At 51.2% G+C, this 23,802-nt stretch overlaps 2 protein-coding genes across 3 annotated transcripts; one reads left to right on the top strand and one right to left on the bottom strand.

The window, feature by feature from the left end:
* Window positions 1–785: 785 nt before the first annotated feature.
* On the bottom strand, window positions 786–9,145 carry LOC103758324 (tctex1 domain-containing protein 2). Its single transcript, XM_029960737.1, has 6 exons — window positions 9,084–9,145; window positions 8,862–8,922; window positions 5,287–5,458; window positions 3,619–3,688; window positions 1,800–1,863; window positions 786–1,193 (listed from the first exon to the last, which is right to left on the bottom strand). The coding sequence occupies exons 1-6, from the start codon at window positions 9,143–9,145 to the stop codon at window positions 1,146–1,148; spliced, it is 477 nt and encodes a 158-aa protein (XP_029816597.1). The 3' UTR covers window positions 786–1,145.
* Window positions 9,146–11,047: 1,902 nt separating this feature from the next.
* On the top strand, window positions 11,048–16,768 carry PDCD1 (programmed cell death 1). Of its 2 annotated transcripts, none has more exons than XM_018074870.2 (5): window positions 11,048–11,279; window positions 13,233–13,571; window positions 14,531–14,683; window positions 15,250–15,284; window positions 15,930–16,768. In XM_018074870.2, the coding sequence occupies exons 1-5, from the start codon at window positions 11,192–11,194 to the stop codon at window positions 16,146–16,148; spliced, it is 834 nt and encodes a 277-aa protein (XP_017930359.1). In that variant the 5' UTR covers window positions 11,048–11,191; the 3' UTR covers window positions 16,149–16,768. The 2 variants fall into 2 exon arrangements, with proteins under 2 accessions (XP_017930359.1, XP_017930360.1); XM_018074871.2 differs by having other exon boundaries at window positions 14,534–14,683.
* The last annotated feature ends 7,034 nt before the right edge of the window (window positions 16,769–23,802 follow it).

Below are 23,802 nucleotides of genomic sequence, written 5' to 3' on the forward strand. Positions count from 1 at the left end.
TCGCGACGGCCCTCCGAGTCACAGAATATCCTGAGTTGGAAGGGGGCCACAAGGATCAGCCAAGTCCGTCTCCTGGCCGTGCACAGGGCAGCTCCAAGAATCACGTCATGTGCCTGAGAGCTCGCTCTTTCTCCAGGGAAAATACAGCATCCCTGTCCCATGCCAGAGCCAGTGGTGGTGAGGCTGAATGATCACGGATGCAAACCTTCTTACCTGCTTTGTACAGCACCTTTGTGAAGCAGCCATTAAAACCCTCCAAAACAGAGCAAGCGCAAGGTGAAAAATCGTGATTTAATAGCCATGACTTGATAAAAGCATCCAAATGAGCCTGAGGTCATATATACCATCTCCTGGAAAATGTTGCTGTGGGGAGGGTTTCGCTGGTCCCCAGAACTCACACTCCTGGGTTGCACACAAACTGAGCAGTGCTGTCACACCTCTGGGCAGGTGCCTCTGGGTGACAGCCACAGGCAGCAGCAAAGCTTTGGCAGTCTTGGGGTGTGCGGGCTGCTGGCCTGACCTAATGTCCTAAATACCTTGTCTTCCTATCAATTAATACCACCTCATGTGACACAGTTGGGACTCGTAGCCCAATTGTTATAGGAGTCACAGAAACAAATCTGGATAACCAGAATAAGAGGTCAGCTTTATGGGTTAGTTTACAAAGAATCATCAGAAAATGCTCATCTGAGTAGTGCAGACAAGCCATCCAGACGAGTGCACTTTGTAGAGTGGAAGAAAATATCACAGGAGAAGAAATATTAAATACATAGATTTATTATGTTTCTTTTCTTATAAATATTTAATTAATTTCATAAAAATGGAAGTAACAGAACCCTTTCAAGACACAAGTTTAGTTTGTCTTAGAAACAATACACTTTTAGGACAAAACCAACATACTACATAAAAAACAAAGGGCCATTTAAATAAAGGACATAATAATATTGTGCTTAAAGCTCTATTGATATCCACAAGGAAGAAGGAATGTTGTAGTGTGTAGACCAGGTGTAGGACGTGCTTTGTATAGCTGTTATTTTCTTAGGTACTACAGGAAGAACATGATGCTTTAGTGCACTTTAACAAAAAATACCCCAAAGCAAAGCTTCCTCCTCCAACTCTGTCCCTCTGTGCAATGTTTGCCACCTTCAATAGTAGAAGCAGCCAAATGCAGCTACCACACAAAACAAGCTGTCCTGGGGAAAACAGAGAAAGGGTCCATGTTAGTCAAGGCTCTTTGCTAGCCCAGTGGAATGGGAAAACCTCAGGGAACGTTTAGACCAGAGCATAACCTTGCTTTGTAATATATAGCAACTTTCTGTCTTTTGTTCACCTCACTTTTGGTGTAACCCAGGTCAGTGCATCTGAATGCCAGAAGTGCCTCACTTTCCTCCATCCACACTCCCACAGGTGTCTAGGTGCCAGTTAAAAATAAAAAAATAATGAAGTAAAACCTCGACTTCTACTCAGTCCTGGATTTCAGCCATGCTCCATGACTGCAGTTTAGAAAAGCACAGAGAAGACTTTGTGTCTTGTGCTTCCTCTCCCCACCTGTAAAATGGCATGACTATAATGACTTCTGTACCGTACTGTGTGACCTACTCAGGAGAGAAGTTTCACTATGTCAGATATTATATCTAAGTATGTTATGTGAATGAGGACATAAATCATACTGTTTCAATAGTCTCGGTTCATTCCTTCTACTGGTTGCGTTTTTTTCTGCTCCATATTTAAGGTCTCTCTGGCTCTCATACAAAAGCAAGTAGCCCTACACTTCCCATGGGAATCCAGCTGGTACTTACATTCATGAACACGTCGTGAGCACAGCTGTCAGTGTCGGCGTCCCAGAAACATCGCGCGGCCATGCTAAACAAAGGAGCCAGAGCAGAGACGTTACCCAGAGTTCATGTGTGAGGACCTAAGTGATCACAGATACTTTCCTCGAAAACCAAACTGAGCTTTCTTTAAAGATAAAGGAATTGGGAAGCGTTCTCCTGAATCCCAAGCCTAAATCTCCACTGCTGAATACCATATGCTTTGATCCCCTCTGTATGTGGCTCAAGCTCCATCTTCAAGCTCATCACGTATCAACCCTGCTACCTCCACTGTGCAGCAGGGCTTGAACCTCATTGGTATGGTGTGTAAGAATCTTTGACTTCTGACCTATGTGTATTGGTGACTGATTTAGCTTATTTGTCCTTGTCCTTCACCTTCTGCACCCTCATGGTACATACTCCCAACTTATTTATAGGAAGCGATCGTATTCCTTGGCAGACGCCGTGTTACTAGACCACGAGCTAAGCTCTTCTAGTCTTTTTGTATCTATACCTTCTGTTCCCTGAACATCCTGCTGGACTTCTACACCTGCTTCAGTCCAAGCCTTACCCTGAGGACAAGTAACCGGACCATAACAGGGTATTACAGATGAGACCTCGCTGCTGTCTTGTCTGATGTCACTGACATTCCCCCTTCTTTGCTGCAAATGTCCCAGTCCCTGCCTGCCCCAGTCAGTCTCAGCTGATGGGATTCCTCTTTGTGGCACACCATGTTGTTCCCAGTCCCTACATGTATGACTTACTGTTCTAAGATTGCTGAATTTAATCTCTTCTATTACCTTAGCCCTCAAGATTATCCTGATTTTTTGTTTTTTGCTGTACAGTATTCCACTCTGCCTCTGGAACACCCTGGTTACCCAGTATTTTGCATTAAGGATGTTGGTGACCATTCATCAATATTGCCTCCTGTCTGTTGCAAACCAGAGAATTTCCCCACAGGCTGCTCTGTCAGCCTGTGTTGTTGGGTTTCACATTTCCACCTCACTGAACTGTTCACCCTGGTACGGTGCTTCTGGAGCAGTCTGCCTGCAGCTGGACATTCCTGACAAAAGCCTGAGCAGCAGGTACAAATATTTCTCTCTGACCCCCAAAGCACTAAAGCAGCTCTGCTGCACTTATCTTCTGCTGGAGTACCAGGAACAATAATAAAGATAAGCCCAGCAGATAAAGCACATAAACCTTGTGGGCTGTTCTCTTTTGTCTTCTCCCTACCCAGTAGTAATAATGGAAAGCTACAGCCCACTACTGCAGCCAAGAGGAATTCTTTTGTCTGACTGCAGGCATCTGGAGCTGACTGCAAGTGCTCAGCACCCACATGGGAATTTGGCTCGGTTCCCAGGACAGTAGTGCAGGGGGATTATTGATATTTAAACTTCTGAAAAATGCCTACCTGGGATGATTAAATGTAAATGAAGTGCTTATGGAAATCTGGCTTTAGACAGAAGTGAGTTACCATGGCTCTTTTGCTCCAGCAGGGCCTTGGGAACGGATAGAGTCTGTGCCCTAGTTCATCATGAATACAAAATAAAATGCTTCTGCAACACTCCTCACCAATGCTTCTCAGCATTTCGGGTTGCTAAGAACCACCACAGAGCCCATTATCACTGGCTAATTCAATCAGCCACAACCTAAGCCCTCAAGTGCCACTTAAAGAGAAAAGAAAGTGCTTTACACTTTATCATCTGCAGAGAGATCTTTGTACCTAGCAAAGCTGGAAGCAGCTTCCAAAGGAAAAAACCACACCCAAACCCAACAAACATGATAGAAAGACAATTAGAAAACTTACTTCACTCCTTCTCCTCTCTGTTCTCCAATCACAACCTGCACCACCATTTTGTACCTGTCATATCCCTCCTCTGGAGAGAAAAAAATAATAGTGAGAGCAACAATTTGTTTAAAATATGAGCCCAAAACAGGACCCTAAATGCTAAAGGTTTCTGGCTACAAAGCAAGTGTCCTCTGCAAGCCCATGCAAGTAGCCAAGTGGACAGACTGCCTTGTGGCTTCATTTTCCTAGCATGGAGTACCATGGTTTTACTGGAGCTAAAGGGTGAACAGAGTAGTTGGCCTCTATCAAAAGATGCATCTAAGGCAGAAGACACCCCTGAGCAGCCACACTATATTCTGCTTTGACAACTTTCAAGAGCTGACCACATGGAAAGAACGTAAATAAGGCTGCTGTGGAAAAAAATGCAAATTGAAAAAAATTGCCTTATTTTAAAACTGTTCTGATGCAAAGGTATTGTAGAGATTATTCTGCCATACAGGTGTTTCCTTTGCTTCTGAGTGGGATAAAAGGGCCCATAAAAGCATATGTGGGTCTGTGTTATGTGTCTGCAGAGATATGCAATAGTTTTACAATAGTAAAGAAACACCTCCGGGGCACAGACCAGATCCAATCAGGCCATGGCAATGTTCCAGAAGCCAAATCAGAACAAGCATGTTTAAAATCAAATACGGATCCTAATGCCTGTCTTCAACAAAGCAGTGTCCCAGGAAGACTCCGGCGCATTGTTTCCACTGGAGGATTGAACACAACAGGCTGGGTCTGTTATAACATCCACCACGTCAATGCTTATCAGAGATACCAGCTGATACAGCGGCCACACGGGGCCGGCCTTGCTTCAGGCTGCTGCAACTGTGTTTACACATTACTACAGCCAAGCCCTGTGCATATGAGCTCGGCATCAACACGTGCTGGGCCTACAGCTGCTGCTGGCTTTAAAGCAGATGTGCAAATCTGGGAGAAGCATCAATCCGTGGCACTGCCGAGGGTGACAGTCCGGCCACGCCACTGTGTCAGGCCAGACCAGCAGATGGAGCACCAGCCTGCCCCAGGAGGAAAGCAAAAAAAAAGTGGCTGTGCCAGCACACACATCCATGTACTTGTCCCAGTACAGAACTCAGGAAACACCTGCTGGAGCTTGCAGTTTCCTTCTTGAACTCAAAAATATTGGAGAGTATTCTGTGCAGCATCACCACAACCTTCTTCCAGTGCTGTAAGGCTGTAGTCATACCCCTCCTTGTCTGACTGCTCCTCTCTCCCCCTTCCCTGTGCCCTCTGAGCCTTATTCTGATCTCCCTGCTATTCCACTCTGACACAACTCTGACCTAACTCGCAGCAGAAAAAAGGCAGGAATGGTTCTTTTTATGGAAGCAAGAAGCAATGAAGCATCACTTCTTTCTTCTCTCCAGTGCCGCTTCTTCACCTCTGCAGCCCCTCCTGATATCCCACACTAGCCAAGCTACACAAAAACAGATCCTGTCTGCTTGAATTAGATCTTCAGTTCCGCAGGCGAGGAATGTATATATAGGACAGATTGTTTCATAACAGTAGACTCGAGTCAGTCAACAGGGAAGGAATAGGTTTCAAGAATAAAAGAGGAAAGAGATTTTGTCAAAAGGGAGATGACACGGTAAGAAGAGAAATTACTTCCCCAGCAGACCTCCTTACCTTTCAGTCTGTCTTTTATTGTCTCTGATAAGGACTTTGTAAGCTCAGGCATTTCCTCTGGGTTGTACTGTACATTGGCCAGCTTCTCCTTCAGTATCGCATGGATGCATTCTTTTACTGAGGACGATTTGAATCTATCAAGGAAAAAAAAGCAGCAACAGAAAGCCCCAAAAGTTCACACAACATGTAGAAACGTACACAACCCCACCTGGGAAAATGCAGCTTTCACATACTTAAGAAAAAATGACAAATCAAAAACCACGGGGGAAAAAAACCCTGCTAAGACGGAGATACTTAACCAGCCCTGCCAAAAGCCAAACACCCATGAAAAGGTGCGAAAACAGCCTTCTTGGAAGTTGCCCCTCCAGCAGCATCCTCCACCCGAGCGCATGTCAAAGTTGGTCAGGGAGCCCAGTGCCCCCCATCTCCCAAACCCTCGGGGCTCCCCCATTCCCAACACACCCCCACAGCCCCTCCTGCCCAGGGAGCCCCTCCCGGACAGTCCCACCGCAGCTCCCACATCCCCGGGGCCAACCCCCCCAGCCCAAGGCCCCCACCACCCCTCTCCTTACTAACCCCCCCCCTTGGCTCACCGTGTGCTGAGAGGCCGGGCGAAGGCTGTAGGTGTTGCCGTCCCCATCGTCCGGGCCCAGCTCGCCCAATGGCGCGCCCCCGCAGCCTTCCCGGCGTTGGGTTACCGGGACAACCCCTGCCCCTTCCGCCGCTCCCACCGCCCGCCCTGCCGCGTCAGCGCCGCGTCACCGCCGGGGGGAGCGCGGCGGGGATGCGGAGTCACCGACCGGGAGTATTTCCTACCCTTGTTAAAAAAAAAGAAAAAAAAAAGGCAACAAAACCAAAACAAAACCAAACAACAACAACCCCCCCCCAAAAAAAAAAAAAAAAAAACACAAAACCCCCCACAAACCGAAAACCCCAATAATTATTTTTACTAATTTTTGCGATTAAAAAACTTGCCCGATAATGTAATTGGTAAATAAATGGTAAATAACTGCTGTGATGATTGTAAACTATTTTAATAGTTGTATTAATGGTAAAATTCTGTTGTGGAAGACACTGAGGTCCCACACTGAGCAGCAGCTGAGGGCAGTGGGGGTGTTCTGCCTGGAGAAAAGGAGGCTCAGAGGTGACCTTATTGCTCTCTACAGCTCCCTGAGAGGAGGTTGTAGACAGATGGGGGTCAAGCTCTTCTCTCAGGCAAGTAGTGACAGGATGAGAGGACATAGTCTTAAGCTGTGCCAGGGGAGGTTTAGGTTGGACATTAGGAGGAATTTCTTCACAGAAAGGGTGATTAAAGTTTGGAATGGGCTGCCCAGAGAGGTGATGAAGTCACTGTCTCTGGAAGTGTTTAAGGAAAGACTGGTCGTGGCACTTAGTGCTGTGATCTAGTTGTCATGGTGGTGTTTGGTCATAGGTTGGACTTGATGATCTCAGAGGTCTTTTCCAACCTAAATGAGTCTGTGATTCTGTAAATGAAGTGTTTGATGAGGCTGCTGCCTGGAGTGAGGCGGAAGGTCTGATAGAGAGAGAATGAGGTAAGATGGCCTGGCCTCTCTGGGTGCTTCCCTGATGCCCCCATCCTGTCCCAAATCAGCAGCTGCAGCCCCTGTGTGCACCCTCACCCAGGACTCAGTGGGCTGGAGCAGCTGTGGGTGCCAGCAGGGCAGAGGGGTCCCTGTGCCCAGAAACATGCCTGCCGGATCCTGGCCTCAGCTGGATGGGGGCTGTGATGGTGTCCCAGCCCCAGGAGCCTTGCTGGGAGGGCCTGGATGCTGAGGGACAGTGGGTGCAGGTGGAGGAGAACATAGCCTGGACTCCTTGCCTTTGCAAAGCCTGTTCCCCTGATTTTTGCCTGTGTGTTGCTGCCAGGCCTTGTACTCTCTTCCTGCCTCTGGGCCATGCATCCCAACCATCAGGGAGAAGGTCCCAGCCTTGCTCCTTTCCTCCAGGAACTTCTTAAATCCTCCAGAAAGGCCTAAAATTCTTGCTCCCCGATATCCTTCCCCTATCATAGCCCTGTGCTCTTTTCCTTGGCTGCAGCTGCTGTCTGTCCCAAGGAAGGCCGCATGTGACGCAGCCCCTCCTGAGCTGACATTCTGCTTACCCCACAGTTTATCTCGATGCAGCGATCTCCACGATCCTTCCTGCGTACAGTGAGTGACGCGGCTGAGAAAGGTCCCTGTGCGCTTCACCCAGCTCCGAATGGAAACAGTGTGAAGGCACAGCCAGTGCCGGTGCAGAGTGTGCTGCTGCCAGGATTGAGGTGCTGGAGGGGACCATCACTTGTGACAGGGCTGGGAATGACTGGAGGTGCCCCTTGGGTACAAGAGGTGCACTGGGAGGCAGAGGGTACAGCTGCTGCAGTTTTGCTTGGGATGCACGGGCATATCCCAACTGGTGCCAGGTCCTGCCCCAAACTGGTCTGAGCACAGATGGGTTGATGGGATCCCGAGCAGCAGCAGCAGCTCCTGATTTCTACAGACTTTAGCAGCACCACTTGCTAGAGATGGACCATCAGAGTCCTTAGTACCACCGGCCTCTGCCCACAGTAGGGTCAGCACCTCACTGCCATGCTGAAGGTGATGGTGGCCCCATGCCATACCCTTGTGGCACCTTCCCATCACAGTTACCATTGCTCTGCCCAGGCCCTGCAGGTTTCCGCTTGCTAAAGGAACATTTTCGTGCCTCTGTTCCATCCCTCTGCTTACTCACTGCCGCTGCTTACTCACACCCACGGGCTGCTGCATGTCCCCACAGGGTCAGGTGCTGTTCCTCATGCAAATAATTTGCAGAGACCTTCCTAATTTCCAAGAAATGTCTGAAAGACCTCAACACTCTTCCGTGTTTATCTGCAAACACTATTAACTGTTTCCTCTTCTTGCCCAAGCCATTCACCTCCCGCCTGGGTCAGACCCACAGATGTGAATTCAGTTAAACTGTTGGGGGAAGGATCTTTGGAACCTGTGGGTTTCTCTTCCTGAGCATCTTTTTGGGTTAACTTGTGTTCCTCATTTCATTTGGGAAGCTTTACTTTCCCTGGACTTCAAAGTCATTTAACTCTGGACTCCAGTCAGCTCATCTGTGGTGTTTGATCACGGCTCTTTTTCATCTTCCAAATTTTCAGTGCTCCTTAAATACCCCAGATACTTGTAAGCCATATTGGGTCTGACCCTCTACCCTTTAACTCTGGTGATAGCTGTGTGCCCTGACAGTGATGGCTGCAGGAGACTAGAACCTCCTCTGCGTCCCAGCTGCGTTGGTGGGACTCTCACAGACTCAGGGGACCACCTTCTTGTTGGGGAAAAAAAAGACATTTGTGCTCCTATGAAGTGGTGTGATGTGCTTGCTGAAGTTACTCTCTCTTAGTTTTAAAGAACAAACTGTTTTCTCACTTATTCCTCTTTCTCCTTCCTTTTTAGACATTCTTTTCCTCTTTTGGTGGCCAAATAGCAAAGGACTGTCCCATGGAATTTACTATATTCAAGCTCACATAAAGCGACCCCTCAGCAACCCCCCCAAGGGGTACCATCCACCCCATGGGGCTGGAGGGGATTTACCAGCATGACGGGGTGCAGCAGCATGGTTTGAACCAGGCTGTTTTTCTTGGTGCTGGAGAACCTGGTGAAAGAGCCAGCAGGAGCTATGATGGTCTGGCAGGGTGCTGGCAGGGTGCAAAGCTTTTCTGAAGCCTGGTGGCTGCTGTGGGACTGGGGCTGGGCTCCTCTGTGATGCTGACACCTGAGGCACATGCTGGGCTGGGGCACGGCACCGCTGCTCACCTCGCTTTCCTCCGCAGCGGCTTCCTAACAGCGAGATTGATCTTTTCTTTTATTCTTTTCATCGCTTCTAGTTTTTTTTTCTCAGAAAAAAGGGCATCTAGCCATTGTTGGTTTCTCGTGGACGTGGCAGCCTCCCCGCCTCGGGTACCGGCTTACACCCATTTCAAGCGTGCATTGGAAAGTCTGAGCAATTCATGCTATGATTTTAATCAGAGCCCTCTGATGCTGCTGCATGGGGCAGGGAGGATGAGCCAGTTTTTCCTGCTGATCCCTGCCTCAAAAAGTCGTGATCTTGGCAGTGATACCCATCACATCATCTGTGTTTAGAAATCAAAACATGTGGCAAGTGCCAAACAAGCCTTTCCCAACCTGGCCCAGATGCCTCGTGTCAGCATTTGGGGTCATAAAACCTCAAGGCAGAAAAACCTCCTTGCTATGAGCTTCCATATTTCCTGAAGTTCATTTTAGTTTAGTTTAGTTAGGGTTTTTTGAGTGGGAATGCAGAAAATTGTGAAAGAAGAGGTGATGTCCACCTCAAAACCCACCTACACCTTTGCACATGGTGGAGAGCACTCCCTTTGCCACCCATCCAGGCAGCGTGGTGGCCTCTGGCCAGGTGGCATGGAGAGGTGACAAGGTAGGCACAGTTCCCAGCCTTGCTCTGCAGCCCAAGCAGGGCCAGCAGCTCATGAGAAAGGAATGGTGCTGCAGTGCTGGGAGGAGACTGGAAAAGAAGACCCAGGACAGGCTGGACTTAGCCACCCACCCAGGGTGAGCCCTGTCTGCCCCAGTTCAGAACCCCCTCCTTGGCCATCCCAATTTGACCATCACAGTAGTGTTAGGTTAATGGTTTGACTTGATGATCTTAGAGATCTTTCCAATCTTAACGATTCTATGATTCTATGAAGTTAGGGGTGGCTCCCCCAGCCCACTTGCCTGCCAGGGCCTTGTTTGAAAGTGAGAGGTGAGCAAGCCCTAGCCCTGCTCATTTCTGAAAGCCTGGAAAATAATGAAATCGTCATTAGAATCACATCCTTCACCCCAATTATTAATTTTCCCCTGACACTTTCCAAAATTGTGAGGCACGGAGGCTGTGTTTGAGAGAAGTGGAGGAGCTGCTTTCACCGCTGGTTATTTCCTATGCGAGTATTAGTCAGTGTGGTGAGTGGGGAACATCGATGGTTGAAAAACTACAGAAGTCTTTTGCAAATTTCACCCCAATAACAGCATCCTGGCTCTGGGCACCTGCCTTTGCTCTCTGCAAATCTATCATGAAAAAACACTCTGAAGGCGGCAAACCTTCTCCTCCTTCTCCTTCTCCTTCTCCTTCTCCTTCTCCTTCTCCTTCTCCTTCTCCTTCTCCTTCTCTCCTTCTCCTTCTCCTTCTCCTTCTCCTTCTCCTTCTCCTTCTCCTCCTCCTTCTCCTTCTCCTTCTCCTTCTCCTTCTCCTTCTCCTTCTCCTTCTCCTTCTCCTTCTCCTTCTCCTTCTCCTTCTCCTTCTCTTCTCCTTCTTCTCCTTCTCCCTCTTCTCCCTCTTCTCCCATCCCATCCCAGTGGGAGCAGCCTACCAATAGGTGCCCCATGGCTACCCAGACCCTCCCTGTCTACCCAGTGCCACATGTCCCCCAGTACTCCACTGCCTTGGGCACCTGTTGGGAACACCCATGGGTGCCTGGGAACCCAAGACAGCTTTTACTTATGTGCCAGGCTTGGAACTGAGGACCTGTCCCATGTGGCCCCTGCCTGCTCCACCTCTGAAAGATTTCCCCAAAAAGGGTTCAGGCTCAGAGGTGCCTGTCCCTGCTGCTTGGTGGCTGGTTGCCTGCGTGGGAAAGCAAGGAGGGGAAAGAGGCCATGTATGGCTCAGCTGATCCTTGCCTCCGAGTGGAGGAAGCTGGGGGCGGGAGGCAGCCTGGGTTTCCCTCTGGGGGAGAGACAGGCACGTTTCATTTCCACCCAGCCCTTGCAGGGTACGACAGAGAACAAGTTCCCGCTGCGGGGGAGGCGGCACAGAGAGAGCCGGGGCCGGCAGAGCACATACAGCACAGCACATCGCATCTGCTGGGCAGTGGACCCACCGCCTCGCCACGGCTCCAAGTGCCTCGAAGATGACGTGGGGCAGAATGGAGGTGGCCCTGGCTGGCCTCTGTGCCATCCTGCTCTGCTGTGGGCCCACACTGGCCTGCTGCCGCCGGGGTAGGTACTGGAGTGTGGCGTGCTCGCTGGCATGGCGTGTCATTTGTAGCTCTTGGAAAATGCCTAAAGTCTAGTCTAACTAACTAAGAATCTGGCATCAAGAAGGCAGAGACCCCAAAGCTTTTGGGTACGTGTGGCTGAAACAAAGGACGTGGGGATGCTTGAGGCAGAAACGGGATTAACAGATGGGGAAGGGCACACAGCCCACAGTGCTGACACCAGAGCTGTGTTGTGGCACAGTGACTGTAGTTAGGGTTTGATGGGTTTGCCGGTGCCATGTGAGGTCTGGTGTTTTCTGCTCTGGCTCTCATGGCTTCAGTCTGTGCCCTTGGGCTTCAACTCCTGTTTTGGACTTGACACTGAGGGAGCCAGGGTCCTTGCTCTGGATGAAATTTGGGGAAGAAGGAGAGGTTGAGGGGAAGAGGTGAGTCTCGGCAGAGCAAGTGAAGCCCTGGTGAAGCTGTGTTCCCCCTTCCTCCCAGCCTGACTCTTCCTTTAGTGGATTCGTGTTTTCTGTCCTGATGGTGGGTGCAGGGCTGGGCGTTCCTTGGAGCAGATGTTACCTCTGGTGCTGGGAAGATGCAGGGAAACATGTAAACCCAACATCTGCTTTCAGATGTCCTCTGAACACTTCATTCATTGTTGGCACCAGCAATGACAGAAAGCAAAGCCCTGAACCTGCCAAATATTTCCCATTAAACACAAACCACTGCAAAATTCAAAAACTGCAAATTCAAAACTCTTCAAAAATTCCATCTCTTAGTGTGGGCACTGCCACAGCTGATCCTGCTGATGGGAACTGGGGCACTTCTCTCCCTCCCTCCTCCTGTTTGATCTCCTCCCTAATTTCTCAGCCCAGTTTTCCATCTGATCTTGTATCTATTCACGGAATTGTCCAGGTCCATTTGCTGGTTGATGACACTGAGATCATGGTCCTACAGCCTCAGGCCAGAGCTGGAGGGACAGGAGGGACTTTCTGGCTCTCCCTGTAAGCTCTGGAGCTGCTATTGGTGTTGATTTCTGAAAAGGGAAGGTAAATTTTTTAATAACAGGGACTTTTCAGAGCCTTGGTGGTTTGAATTCCTTGGTCAGGTAACCCATGTGAAAAATGCCTCTTCCCACTTTTTATTGCTCTGAACAGAAATTAGTGCAACAACTACTGTGTTCTTCTGTGTGCCTGGCCCATGTTCACAGCATCCCCGCTGCCCAGAGGCATTGAACCTGCTGGCATAATGGGAAGGGAAATGTGGTGAAGCAGCAGGCCAAGAGGCCTGTGGCTGTAGCTGACTGCCCTCTGTGCTGGGAACAGCCTGGCAAGCCCATCTGGGACCCCCAGGGTAGGGGGCACACAGTCTGGGGACAGGCAGCTGGAAAGGGATGGCGTAAGCTCCAGGTTGCTCTGACCTGTTAGATGGTCTCAGGATGGAGATAGCAAATACTGTACCATGGGCAGCCCCTGCCTGCTCTGAGGTCCAAGCATGGTGCAGTGGGGAGAGCCAGAGCATCCCAGCTGGCAGCCAGGCATGAGATGGGCTGCACCGGAGGGCACTGCCCTGACCCAGGACTCAGTCCCTCTGCTCACTTTCAGAGTCAGCATCAGCTGGAGGGAAGATGACTCAGACATCAAAATATAGCATAGATTTAAAAATAATACAACCCTCAACGTTTGTTTTCCCCAGTACAGGTGTTCTGTGCCAATTTTAGTTAGCGCAGAGCACAACTTGCTCTGCTGAAACCGCTTCATAGTACAGTTACTAACTCTGAGGGTCCCCCTCCAGCCAGCAGGCACACACTCAGGAGGGAAGAGGCATGGACTAATGTACCTCGCTGTGACCCAGAGTAATGAAGTGGACTGGGCTTGCATCTCAGGCTCCTGCACAGGGGGTATGACTGTTTCTGAGATCTATGCCTGCTGTAACCATGTCTGCTCCTTGTTTCCTCTCTCCCAAACAGTGACTATCTTCCCATCAGTGTTAACTTTCCATGAAGGTGGCATAGCCACCTTCTCCTGCAATATCTCCATGGAGAGTGACTCTGGCTCAGAGTACAGCCTCAACTGGTACAAGGACACCAACCACAGCCAAGCCCAAAAAATAGCTGAGATCAGCCCAAACCACCCCAGGATGGAGACGGAGAAGTACCGGCTCACCAACCACACTCCTGTCTTCAAGATTGAGATCCGGAACCTCCACCAAAATGACTCAGGCTCCTACTACTGTGGACTGATCACCTTCTTTGAACCCAATAAATTCCTTTTGATGGAGAGCAACCGGTCCCGGCTGATGGTCACAGGTCAGGCTTGGGGCTGAGCTGATGGGTAACACATTGTAGCTCCAGGGCTTAAGGCAGACAGTACCCTGCTGGTGGAGGATCTGACATGGGTCAGGAGAGCACAGCCCTGCCCTTTTCCTCTCCTTTGCATTCAGGGTTGAGGTCCAAGAACACAGGCTAACCTCCCTGTGAACACTGCATCTGGATGTGGTCCTGATGCAGGAGGTCTCCGTCCTGCTGGGGCTGTGTCCCCAGTAATGCTGTGGGGAGAAGCAGTTCTTACCCATTGATGGAGGCTGAGACCAGTGTAGGGAACTGCCTTCATCCTTGAACAGCTCCTCTGGGGACAGGAATTGTGTTTGGGGTGATGACCAGGGCTCAGACACCTTGAACAGCCAGTGTCGGTGTAGATACTGACATTGCAAGATCATGCTCTGTGAGGGTCTGATAGTCCCATGGTGTGTGAGACTGAGATCTTGCAGCAGTCTCTGCCATATCCTTGCTTGACAGCAGAGGAGCTTTGTGGGGCTCAAGCCGACCTTTTATAAAAAAGAAAAACTCTGCAAAAGTCACTGTCTTCCACAACATCTCTTCCCAATGCGAGCTGATGCTGTGCTGACCCCAGGATGTGGACATGGCAGGGAGGCCTGGGGAAACTGTGTCCTCCATAGGGCTCTGCTGAGCATAGTCATGCCACAGGACTGCCTGCAGGTGCAGAATGGAGCCCTGGCCCTCTGCACCCCAACTCTCAGAGGTGTGGGATCATCTTCACCACCTACAATGGGAAGGAATGGGACACATCCAAAACATCTCCCATGTCAGCCCAAAATCGGGGCCCCTGGAGGGATGGTGGGCTGTGGCAGCCTGTCTGGGACTGAACCTGTTCTGAGGACAGCCCCCTTGTTCCTCTGCTGCCTTTCACAAGAACTATAGAGACCATTTTCCACTCTTGACCTGCTGTTTTTGAATGGCTGTTGCAGCAGCCCCTGAGATGAATCCCACTGAGGAGCCAGAGATAGAGGAAGGCAGCCCCTCAGACCACATCAAGGCCATGCTCCTGGGCATCCTGCTTCTGGCCGGGGTGATTCTGCTGCTGATCTTTGGCTACCTCACCATCACATACAGGAGAGGAGGTACGATCCCCCTGGGGGCCATGCAAACCCAGCCTGGGACTAGGGATCAGCCAGATGTCTGCAGCTGCTTGGGGTGCCTAGGCTGGTTCAACATGCTAAACTCTGCTGTGACATATCCCTATGGGACAGATATCTCCATGCCTGGGGGAGATGGGGGCTTTGAGCCCTGCTTGCCCATTGTAGAGCCCCTAGACCACATGCAGTGGATCTACACCACTCCTTGGTGTGGTGCCTTAATGCTGCACATGAAGCCCTCCCATGCCCCTTGCCCAGGCACCTTTGGAGCATCTCATTATCACCCTGCTGCAGCACAGGGCATCACCTCAGCCACTCTGCAGGCACCCCAGGGGCTCTCACAGGGGGCTCCCCTGCATTCCATTAATTCAAATTAAACTCTAGACTGTGGGCTGGTGTCTCACTTGTCCTTGTAATGCTCAGGGTGTTAGATCCTGAGTAGAGAAAGAGTGTGGTGAAATGAGTCCAGCGCTCTCTAAGGCAGGGGAGCTGGGTCAGCTCATGCTGTTGTGGTAAACAAGTCTCTTCTAACCAAGTGTGTTACTTTGCAGATGTGCAGAAACCATCAAGTGAAAACATGCCAGCGGTGAGTTTTCTGCCTCTGTCTCCCTGCCGTGCTGCAGGGGAGCACTGTGGCATCACTGGGGTGAGCAGGGTGGAGCGCATCCCTTTATCAGCCCTTCACAAGCATCTTACTTCTGCTGTCTTCTCTGCTGCTGCTTGATCTTTTCTGCACAGCTACAACTGCTTTTCTGCACCTGCAGCAGAACAGTCCCATCACAAAATCAAAAAAAACGCCCCAGAGAGGATGGGACTCTCTAGTCCAACCCTTTATCAAAGCAGGGCTATCTTTGACAGTGGATTGCATTGCTGTAGAAAATGGGAGAATATTTCCCCCCAATATATTAAGCTAAAATTTATTTTGCTACATTTGGTGCCTGGCTTCTTCTCCCTTTTGCCAAGCACCTCCAGGAGGGATCTGTCTCCATCAGCCTGCCTGCAGAGGCAGAGAACTGAGACACACATGGCTTTGCAGTGAACTGAAGGCTCAAGATCTGGTTCCTCTGGGCACATGCTATCCCAGGTCTGTGCATCTTTCTGCTTTGTATCTCTCTCACCCTCCTGGGATGCCTCAAACCTGATTCTGGCACTTGCTGTAAAAAAGGGGGCTTGTGCTGGTGATGGCAGGTACCTCTGGATGTTGAATCACCACAATGGGATTTCCTTGCAGAAGGAAGAGAAGCCCCCTGTGGTGTCCATATCCACTGTGGACTATGGTGTGCTGGAGTTTCAGAGGGATCAGTGCACCCAGGTGCCCCCCAAGACCCAGCCAGCTGACCAGACAGAATATGCCACTATCATCTTCCCAGAGGAGAAACCCGTCACGCCGGAGCGGGGCAAGAAACGTCAGGATGAGAGGACTCGACATCTGTGCTCACAGCCCTGCTGAGGACCAGGGTCCCTCCTCACCAGGGTGTGGGCATGAACATGCTGCCCCGGTCCCTTGCTCCCACTGCAGTTTGCAGTTGGGAAAAATCCAGCATACCAGGACTGAAACAACAGAGACGCTGCTGCTGGAGTTGATATCAGACAGTCCTGGCCATGGTGTTATCGTGGCTGTGGGGTGGGTACCACAGGATGAGGAAAGTCCCTGATGGGCTCCATGTGCTGCCTCTTCACTCAAGGCAGGGAGGATGGGCTGGGACAAAGCAGTGACATCAACAGGTCTATCCCAAAGGTGATTTACGTCATGCCTCAGTTTTCTACCTCTACCCAGGGCTCTGTGGAGTGGCCCTGCTGCTTCCCTTCCCCAGGTCTGACCCAACTAGGAAAGCACGACTGTTGGAGGAAATGCTGGAGGCCAGAGCTGGAGTGGTTCCTGTGAGATGCTGCTCATGGAAACCCAGGGCTGAGGGCTTCTGCTTGCTCAGAACAGAGGCTGCCGTGTGTTCTGCTATTTAAAGAAACCCCTGGGAAGTGGGCAGTTTTCCTCCTTTCTCCAGGCACTTTCCTTCTCTCCAAGAGGGGAGATCTACCCCTATGTCCTTCCGACCACAGGTGGGAGTCAAATCTGGCCATGGGGATGAATAAAGGGTTTTGCATGCGGGGTGTTTGTTCACTTGTCATGGCAAGTGTGTGGGCAGGCAAATAACGGCTCTTGTAGTGCAGGCAAGTGCAGTGCAGTGCTGGGAGGTGGTGGCATCTGTTGTGGTTCCTGGGTCTCTCTGTGAGATATGCAAGCTGCTCTTCCACAAAGCTGCTCTTAATAATTTAAGAGGCTGATGCTCTTTTTCCTCCTGCCCCTGTCTCAGCTGGTCACCCAGGTGCAGCTGCAAACCCAGACACCCCCATTACCAGACTGACCCCAGGGCACTCACTCAGCCCGTGGGGATGTGCATGCTTGCTGAGCTAAGGGTCTGGCTGCCATCAGCCAGGGCACAGCTCACAGCATGGTGCTCAGTGCAGCTTTCTGGCTCTGAACTTCCACTTTCCCTCTTGAAAGAGGTGCCAGTGCTGTGGCGCCTGCCAGAAACCAGAGCGGAAAGAAATGACAGCTGCTCAAGAGGGGAGAAACCCCAGTAAGGAGTGGCTTTGAAGGCAGCAGAGACCTACTAGGAGACTGTGAAAACCAGTGAAAACAGAGAAGAATCACTTGCATCTCACACTTCAGCAGCACTGTTAGCAGGTTTCTTCTTCACTTACTTCCAGTAAGCCTTGTGGGACCCAGCCTGGGTGCTGGGGGAAGGGGTGAGGCAAGCCAGGCATCACATCTTGTCCTCTGTGGGGACTGGAAAGTCCATGAGAAACTTCCAGAGGGGACCAGATGGAATAAACATCCATTTGAGTTGTCTTTCAGCTTCCTTCAGGGTGGGAGAGTGGATATGGTGGCCTTCCTTTGTCCCTGGTGCTGCTGAAAGCTTCCAGTAGCCTCCATGGGCAGTGCTGTAACTCCCAAGACATTGACTCAGGCCAATGTGTGGTTCAGCCCATCGGGACATTTTGCCAGCAGCAGCCCTGCTCCTTTGCCCCAGCAGCTCTGTCAGAGATCTGCTGTGGCCGGCAGGGTCCGGAAAACCAAGGCAGGAGGCAGCCACAGTGGGCGAGAAGCAGGAGCTCAGTCAGCAGTTTTGGTTTTGGCTTTCCTGTCAGACACAACACCGGTGAGAGGGTAGGCCAGTGGGCCCTGCTTCATATTTTCCAATCTGCCTCTCAGACAGCAGAGGTGCCGGATCTTGAGCCCTTCCTGCACCCCCTGGCGGCAGCTATGACTCCTCCAGGAGCAGTCGGGGCTGAGTCCCTTCCTCTCTTGGTGGATTGTGGTCTGCAGCTGCCTGGAGGCTCTCAAGCTCTCTGGTGGGGTTGAAGGTGTAGCAAAAGCATCTCCCTCTGACCTTTGGGATGGGAGAATGTCCAGCCTGTGTCAGTGCCTGGGCCCCTCCGATCCCCATCAGCCTTGCTGCAATCCTACCCCTTGCGGGAAGAAAGGCTGGGCTCTGGGGATGTTTGGGGTGGGATTGCTCCAGGCTGCCAGACACCATCTCCCATCCCTGTTTGGAGCACGAGGTGCCCAGCACTGGCAGAGACATGAGCTATGCTCCCCTGCACTGGGCACAGCACTGACTGTGCTAGCCAGAGCAGGAATAGGGTTGTGATGAGCTCCAGGTGGGATGCAGGTTTCAAGCCCCCAACTGGGCATCTCTAAACCAAGCAGTGCCTTCAGATGGGTGTCAGGCCCCACACCCCAGCATCCTGCTTGGGAATGGGGAGTTGAGTGTGTTTGTGTGCAGGAGCTGTTCTTTTGTCTTTCTGTGCAAGCCAGGAGAGCTGACGTGCAGTTTTGACTCTCCCTCCAGCCTGGTGATGGTAGTTTGGTCTTCCCGGAGTCACTGTGCAGGATCTGGAAGAAGCTGTTTTACCTCCTGTCCTGAGAAGTTCCCAGTTCTGGCTTTCCCAACTCCACCATCCTACATCTTTCCTATCATCCTACCATCCCTCCCATACCTCCCTATCACAGCCCTCCTGGTTTTGCCCACCGCTGCAGCCATATCAGTCGGCTGCCGGCTATTTGCACTAACTGGCAGGTTTATGCCCCTTTTTTCCACTCCAAATTAAGGAAAGACTCAAGTAAACTCATTTCCACCTAGGATGCAAAGGTTTGTGTCAGTTTTTTTGAGGGGGCTGAGTTGACACTGTCAAGTCCTTTGGCTTTCCCTGCCCACATCAAGAAGAGACTGGGCTGTGATGGGCCTGGTGTGGTTTTGGGGCACATCCTTTCTGCCGCAGCTGTTTTGTTGGCTCTGAAGGGCTGTGGGTGGCAGGGTTTCAGTAGTTATTGGTTTAGGCTGTGGAGGGGAGGTTTGCTGAAGAGTGTTTAGGCAGACCTGACCACCTGGCTCTGAATTTTGACCTTGTTCCCTGCAGCGTCACAGCCACTGGGACTAAGCCCTGCACCTTAGAGTCGCTGGCCACTGACAGAGTAAGAACAGGGCTCAAGACTGGTCCTCCATCCCATTTTGAGTAAATGGTGGCTTACATCAGTGCAAGAGGGAAAAGAACAAGGCCCTGAAAAATTAAATAGCACCTGGACCTGACTCTGTGTTCTCAGATGTGTCATCACTGAGAATAACCCCTGCAATGCCAGAGGAGATAGGGTGTAGCTTTGGGTCTGCCCACCTCATTCCCCTTGTCATAGTGATGTAAGCTATGGAGAATGCTCCCAACAACTTCCTCCCCGTTGCACAAAGCTCACAAGTACACAGCAGCCAAACCGGGGTTGGGGGGTGGAGGGGGTGCATGTCCAATTTTTTCCACTCTCTATCCCCCCAGAGCAAGCATCCCCAGCCTGGCCATGCACACTCATGTGCAAGCACACACGAATGCTCGTGAACACACAGACGTGCAAGCAACTCCCCATGCAAATTTGTGTGTACACCCCCAGATTTGCACAGTTATTCTTACCAAATACACCCACCACCCTGCAGACACGTATCCCCCCAGCCCCTCCATCCATGTGCCAGGGCTTCTCCCGTACTGGGACCTGGGTGGAGCCAGGGGGATGGCTGTGGGTGCTGAAGCTGCTGCATTTCCTGCACACTCTGGTCTGGCAGTCACAGCAACCGCTTCTGACCGCAGACACCCGGCACTCCCCCGAGGAGTGGCTGTCACCGATGTCAGTGTCAAAATGCTTTGTCAGCTCCCTGAGACCACACATCAGCTGTGACCTCTGGAGAACCTCATCCCTGGTCCCACCCTGGGGTCTTGATAATGGAGAGCGGCCAGACCCCTCTGTGATACCTGAGACTGATCCCTGTCGGCTTGGATGTGTGACTTCTCATGCCTGAGCTATACCTAAGCAAACAAAACCCTCTACATGATGCTTGGGAGCCAGCCTGGCTCCTTGTATACCCCAGCCTTGATTAAAGATGGTTGGGAACAACATGTGAACAAGCACCCCTTAAAAAAACCTGTTTCCCTTAAAGAAACCTGAACTTATAAACCATATACTGAGAAAACTGGGCAGGCAGATAAAGATGGAGAGACACTAGCAGCAGTGTCTTTGAGGAGAGCTGTGCCATGGAGCAGCAAAGTGCTGTTCCTGAAAAACAGGGCATTGCAGATGCTGGGTGGGGGGGAAGGGTTGGTCAGGACATAGAATAGTAAGGTAATTTTCAGGTGAGCACTGTCCTGATCACTGGGAGGTCTTGAAGATGTGTTTTGGTTTGGAAGAGGTTAGGCTGGAGGTGCTGCAGCGAGTATGTGGGTTATTTGGGTTAATGAGGTGGTCTGTGCATGGCACTGGTCTGTGTGGCATTGTGGTATGGAAGCACTGACATGGCCTTGACTTGCTGGGAAAGCAGATGTCAGTTCTGGAAGAGACAGGCTGGGGTGAGCGAGTGGGTGGTGTCATTGGTCATGGGAGGGATGGGCTGTTGGGCAGGCTGCCTGGGTCCCTAACCATGGCCAGCTTGCACAGCCCTGGTGTGTCCTGAGGGGTCCAGGCCGCAGCATCTCTGTCCTGTCCCACCAAAAGCCCTGCCTGTCACCAACCTGCTGTAGCCTTGTAGAATGTGTTTCCTTCCGCCGCCCTCATTTTGCTTTCTCTAGTTTTGCTTTGAGTCGTCTTCAGTTTCTTCTCTCTCTTCTTCCCTTTGCTGGGATGTGATACTCAAGGAGGGTGGTGGCAGACCAGATCCTGACACATGGGGGCTCAGAGGGCCAGGCAGGAACCCTGTGCCTGCCCACTCCACTGCCCCAAGACCAAACTTACTGTCATGGAACTGGGGCAGAGCCTTGTTGGAGGGTGCTGAGCTCTGTCCTTACGACTGGAGGGACCACCACAAGGCTCACCTGAAAGTCAGGTGTCCCAAATCCATGTGGACTGATACCTGCCCACATCTTTACATCCACCTGCTCCATTAAATCTCTCCCCATCGCTCAGCATAAGTCCAGGGTGATGGGGCAGTGTGCCCTCTCTAAAATCTGGCTTGGGCGTACCCCCATTTCCAGAGGACCTGATACTCCTTGCCTCAAATCCACCCTGAGATAGGTGGACCCTTCTCCAAGGGCTTGAATGTGGAGGCAAGCGAGCCTGGAAGGGAACCTGCAGCTATTGCTTGTCCCTAGAGGTGATGGGTTTCACCATAACAGGGTGACAACCATTCAACGTCAGCAGTGGCAAGGTCGGAGGGGGACGACTGAGGCATAGAGAGCTGACATGGAGCTGTGTCCCAGGAGGATATGGATGCCCAATTTACCATCTGCTTCAAGGAGGGGAAAAAAGAGGATCTGTGAAACTCTATATGAATCGGCCTGCCTTGGTACCCAGAAAAACTCCAGAACAAATTAGTAAGGCCACCAAGCAGTAACACTGACAGGGCAGTGCTACGGTTGAGATCACACATTTAACAGGAACATGTGTCAAACCAACCTCATTTTCTCTTCACTAGGGCGACAGGCTGGGTACTGCAGGGAAAGCGGAAGTGATGCTATGTGACATTCTCATAAGCAAATTGGGGAAATGGGAAATTCTGCCACTGTGGGTGAATGGCTTCCCAAGAAGCCATATCCCATGAGCAGTTATCAATGGCTCATGAGAGCAGACACATCAAACTAGTTTTCTGTGGAAGCATGGCTCACATGAAGGCAAGATGCTATTGAGGGAGGGTGTAGGGCCTATTTGAGTGGAGGGTTAGAAAACAAATTCACCCTGATGACCTGGAGAAAATGTCCTGAAAGAATGACTGGTGAAAAAGAATTGTGTGTATTCAGTGCAGGAAAATATGACGGAAGTCTTCAGAGTGGGAAAAAGCCCCGATATGAAGCAAGCAGTTTAGGGTTCTGCCCTGTTGCTCAGATGTCAGTCCATCTGTCCTGCAAACCTTGCCATGCCCATGAACACAACATCCCCACTGCTGAGGGGATGTTCCTCTCTGCAGTCCTGCCTGGTTACCGGGGTTGAATGTCCCTTTCTGCCCCTCCTAGGAACTGCTGGCAAGATAGAGCCACCTGTGTATGGGATGACCCATCCCAAAAGAAGGAATGGATATCACAGCAAGGATGGGGTGCACATGGGCCAATGAGAATCTTCATGGGCCTGGGCTGGAGGCCTGGAGGACAGGGGAGGCTGACACACACTGAGAGATGAAGAGGAGGAGAAAGAACTTTGGGAAACTTTCCTGCTTCCGCAGGGGCTGCTCACCCAGGGGTGGGAGCTGAAGTAAAAAATCATTTCAGGCTGTGTGAAAGCAGCAGGGAAATTACCACACAGGCTGCACCTTGTGTACTTCTTTCACATATCCCATGGAGGACCCATGACCAGCATGCCGGGATGGAGAGGATTGTCAGGGTCTGTCTCCAGCAAGGGCTGCCAGCCCAGTGGGGTCATTCTGTGTCCAGGACAGGGCTCATCCCCGCTCTCTGTTGAGGTTGAGCTGCTCCCTGTGGCAGTAGCTTTGGTTTCCAAGCAGGTGCTGGTAAGCAGGTGCTTGGGCAGAGCCAGGACGTGTGTGTGAAACAGAACAGGACGTCAAAGCAGTTTCAGCTCTGGGGGCGGTTCTGGGAAAGTCCCTTTAGTAAAAGCAAGTCAAAATCTTTAATAGAGGGACCAGCACCCGGCTCTGTCTCAGAGATGACTGTGAGGGCTCGGTGCATTGTGAGTTGTGATTTGAGTTGTGTTGCCATGATGTAACAGGGGACTGGTTTCCATCACAGCTGGGTTTTGGAGACAGGGACCCATCCCTGTGCAAGGAGTGCCACTGGATCCCCACTGAACACTGTGTCTGAGGGGCAGTATTTTGGCCCCTGGAGTGGGAAGCATGGGGAGCGGTGCCTGTCCCATTGGGAGCACCCCTCTGCCCTGTGGCAGCAGTCCTGGGGAGGAAGAGCTGGGCTGAAAGCACAGACCCTCCAGATGAAGTGATCAGTGTGTTTGGGGTAGCACACAGGCAGATCTGCCTGCATTTTTCTTGCATTCAAACCCCCACAGAGTAAATCTTGGACAATAACACAGAGAAGTCCAAAGGGGCAGGCAGATGCTGCAGAGTGAGGGCCCCATTCTGGTACCCTGCTGCTGCTGGGTCACCATGTCATACTAGGCCATGGTGCCCACTGTAAGGCAAGCCTTGATGCTGCTTAGCTCCCACTTTCTGCACCACAAGATTTGCAGCCCTGGAGACCCCTCTGTGACAGGATGCATGAAGGAGTCTTCTATAGTGAACCTGTAGAAATGAGATCCACTGGGAAAGGAGTGAGAAGAGGCCAAGGAGATCTGCTACTTCCTCCCTTCCTCTTATGTACCAGTGCTGAGCCAGGGATGTTCCCTGGTCCCCACCTGTGAGCACTGGAAAGGCTGGTGGGATGACCAACCTTCACTGGTGACCTTCACCATGACTTCACTGTCCTGCTTGTAGTTCACTGCCTTAGCCGAAGCAGGACCCCATGTACCCATAGTAGGGCTCTTGGGTATGGGGTGACTCAGGTCCCATCCACAGGTTAGGGCTTTCTCCCCCTTCATAAGGATTCTGAAGACCTTGGCCCCTCTGCATCCAAGAACACTCTTTCCTTCCTCCTAATCCTGCTTCAGATGATAGCATCAAGGGGTAATT

Source organism: Manacus vitellinus, unplaced genomic scaffold (assembly GCF_001715985.3).
Source record: "Manacus vitellinus isolate BGI_N305 unplaced genomic scaffold, ASM171598v3 scaffold_29_pilon, whole genome shotgun sequence".
Classification (NCBI taxonomy): Eukaryota; Metazoa; Chordata; class Aves; order Passeriformes; family Pipridae; genus Manacus; species Manacus vitellinus.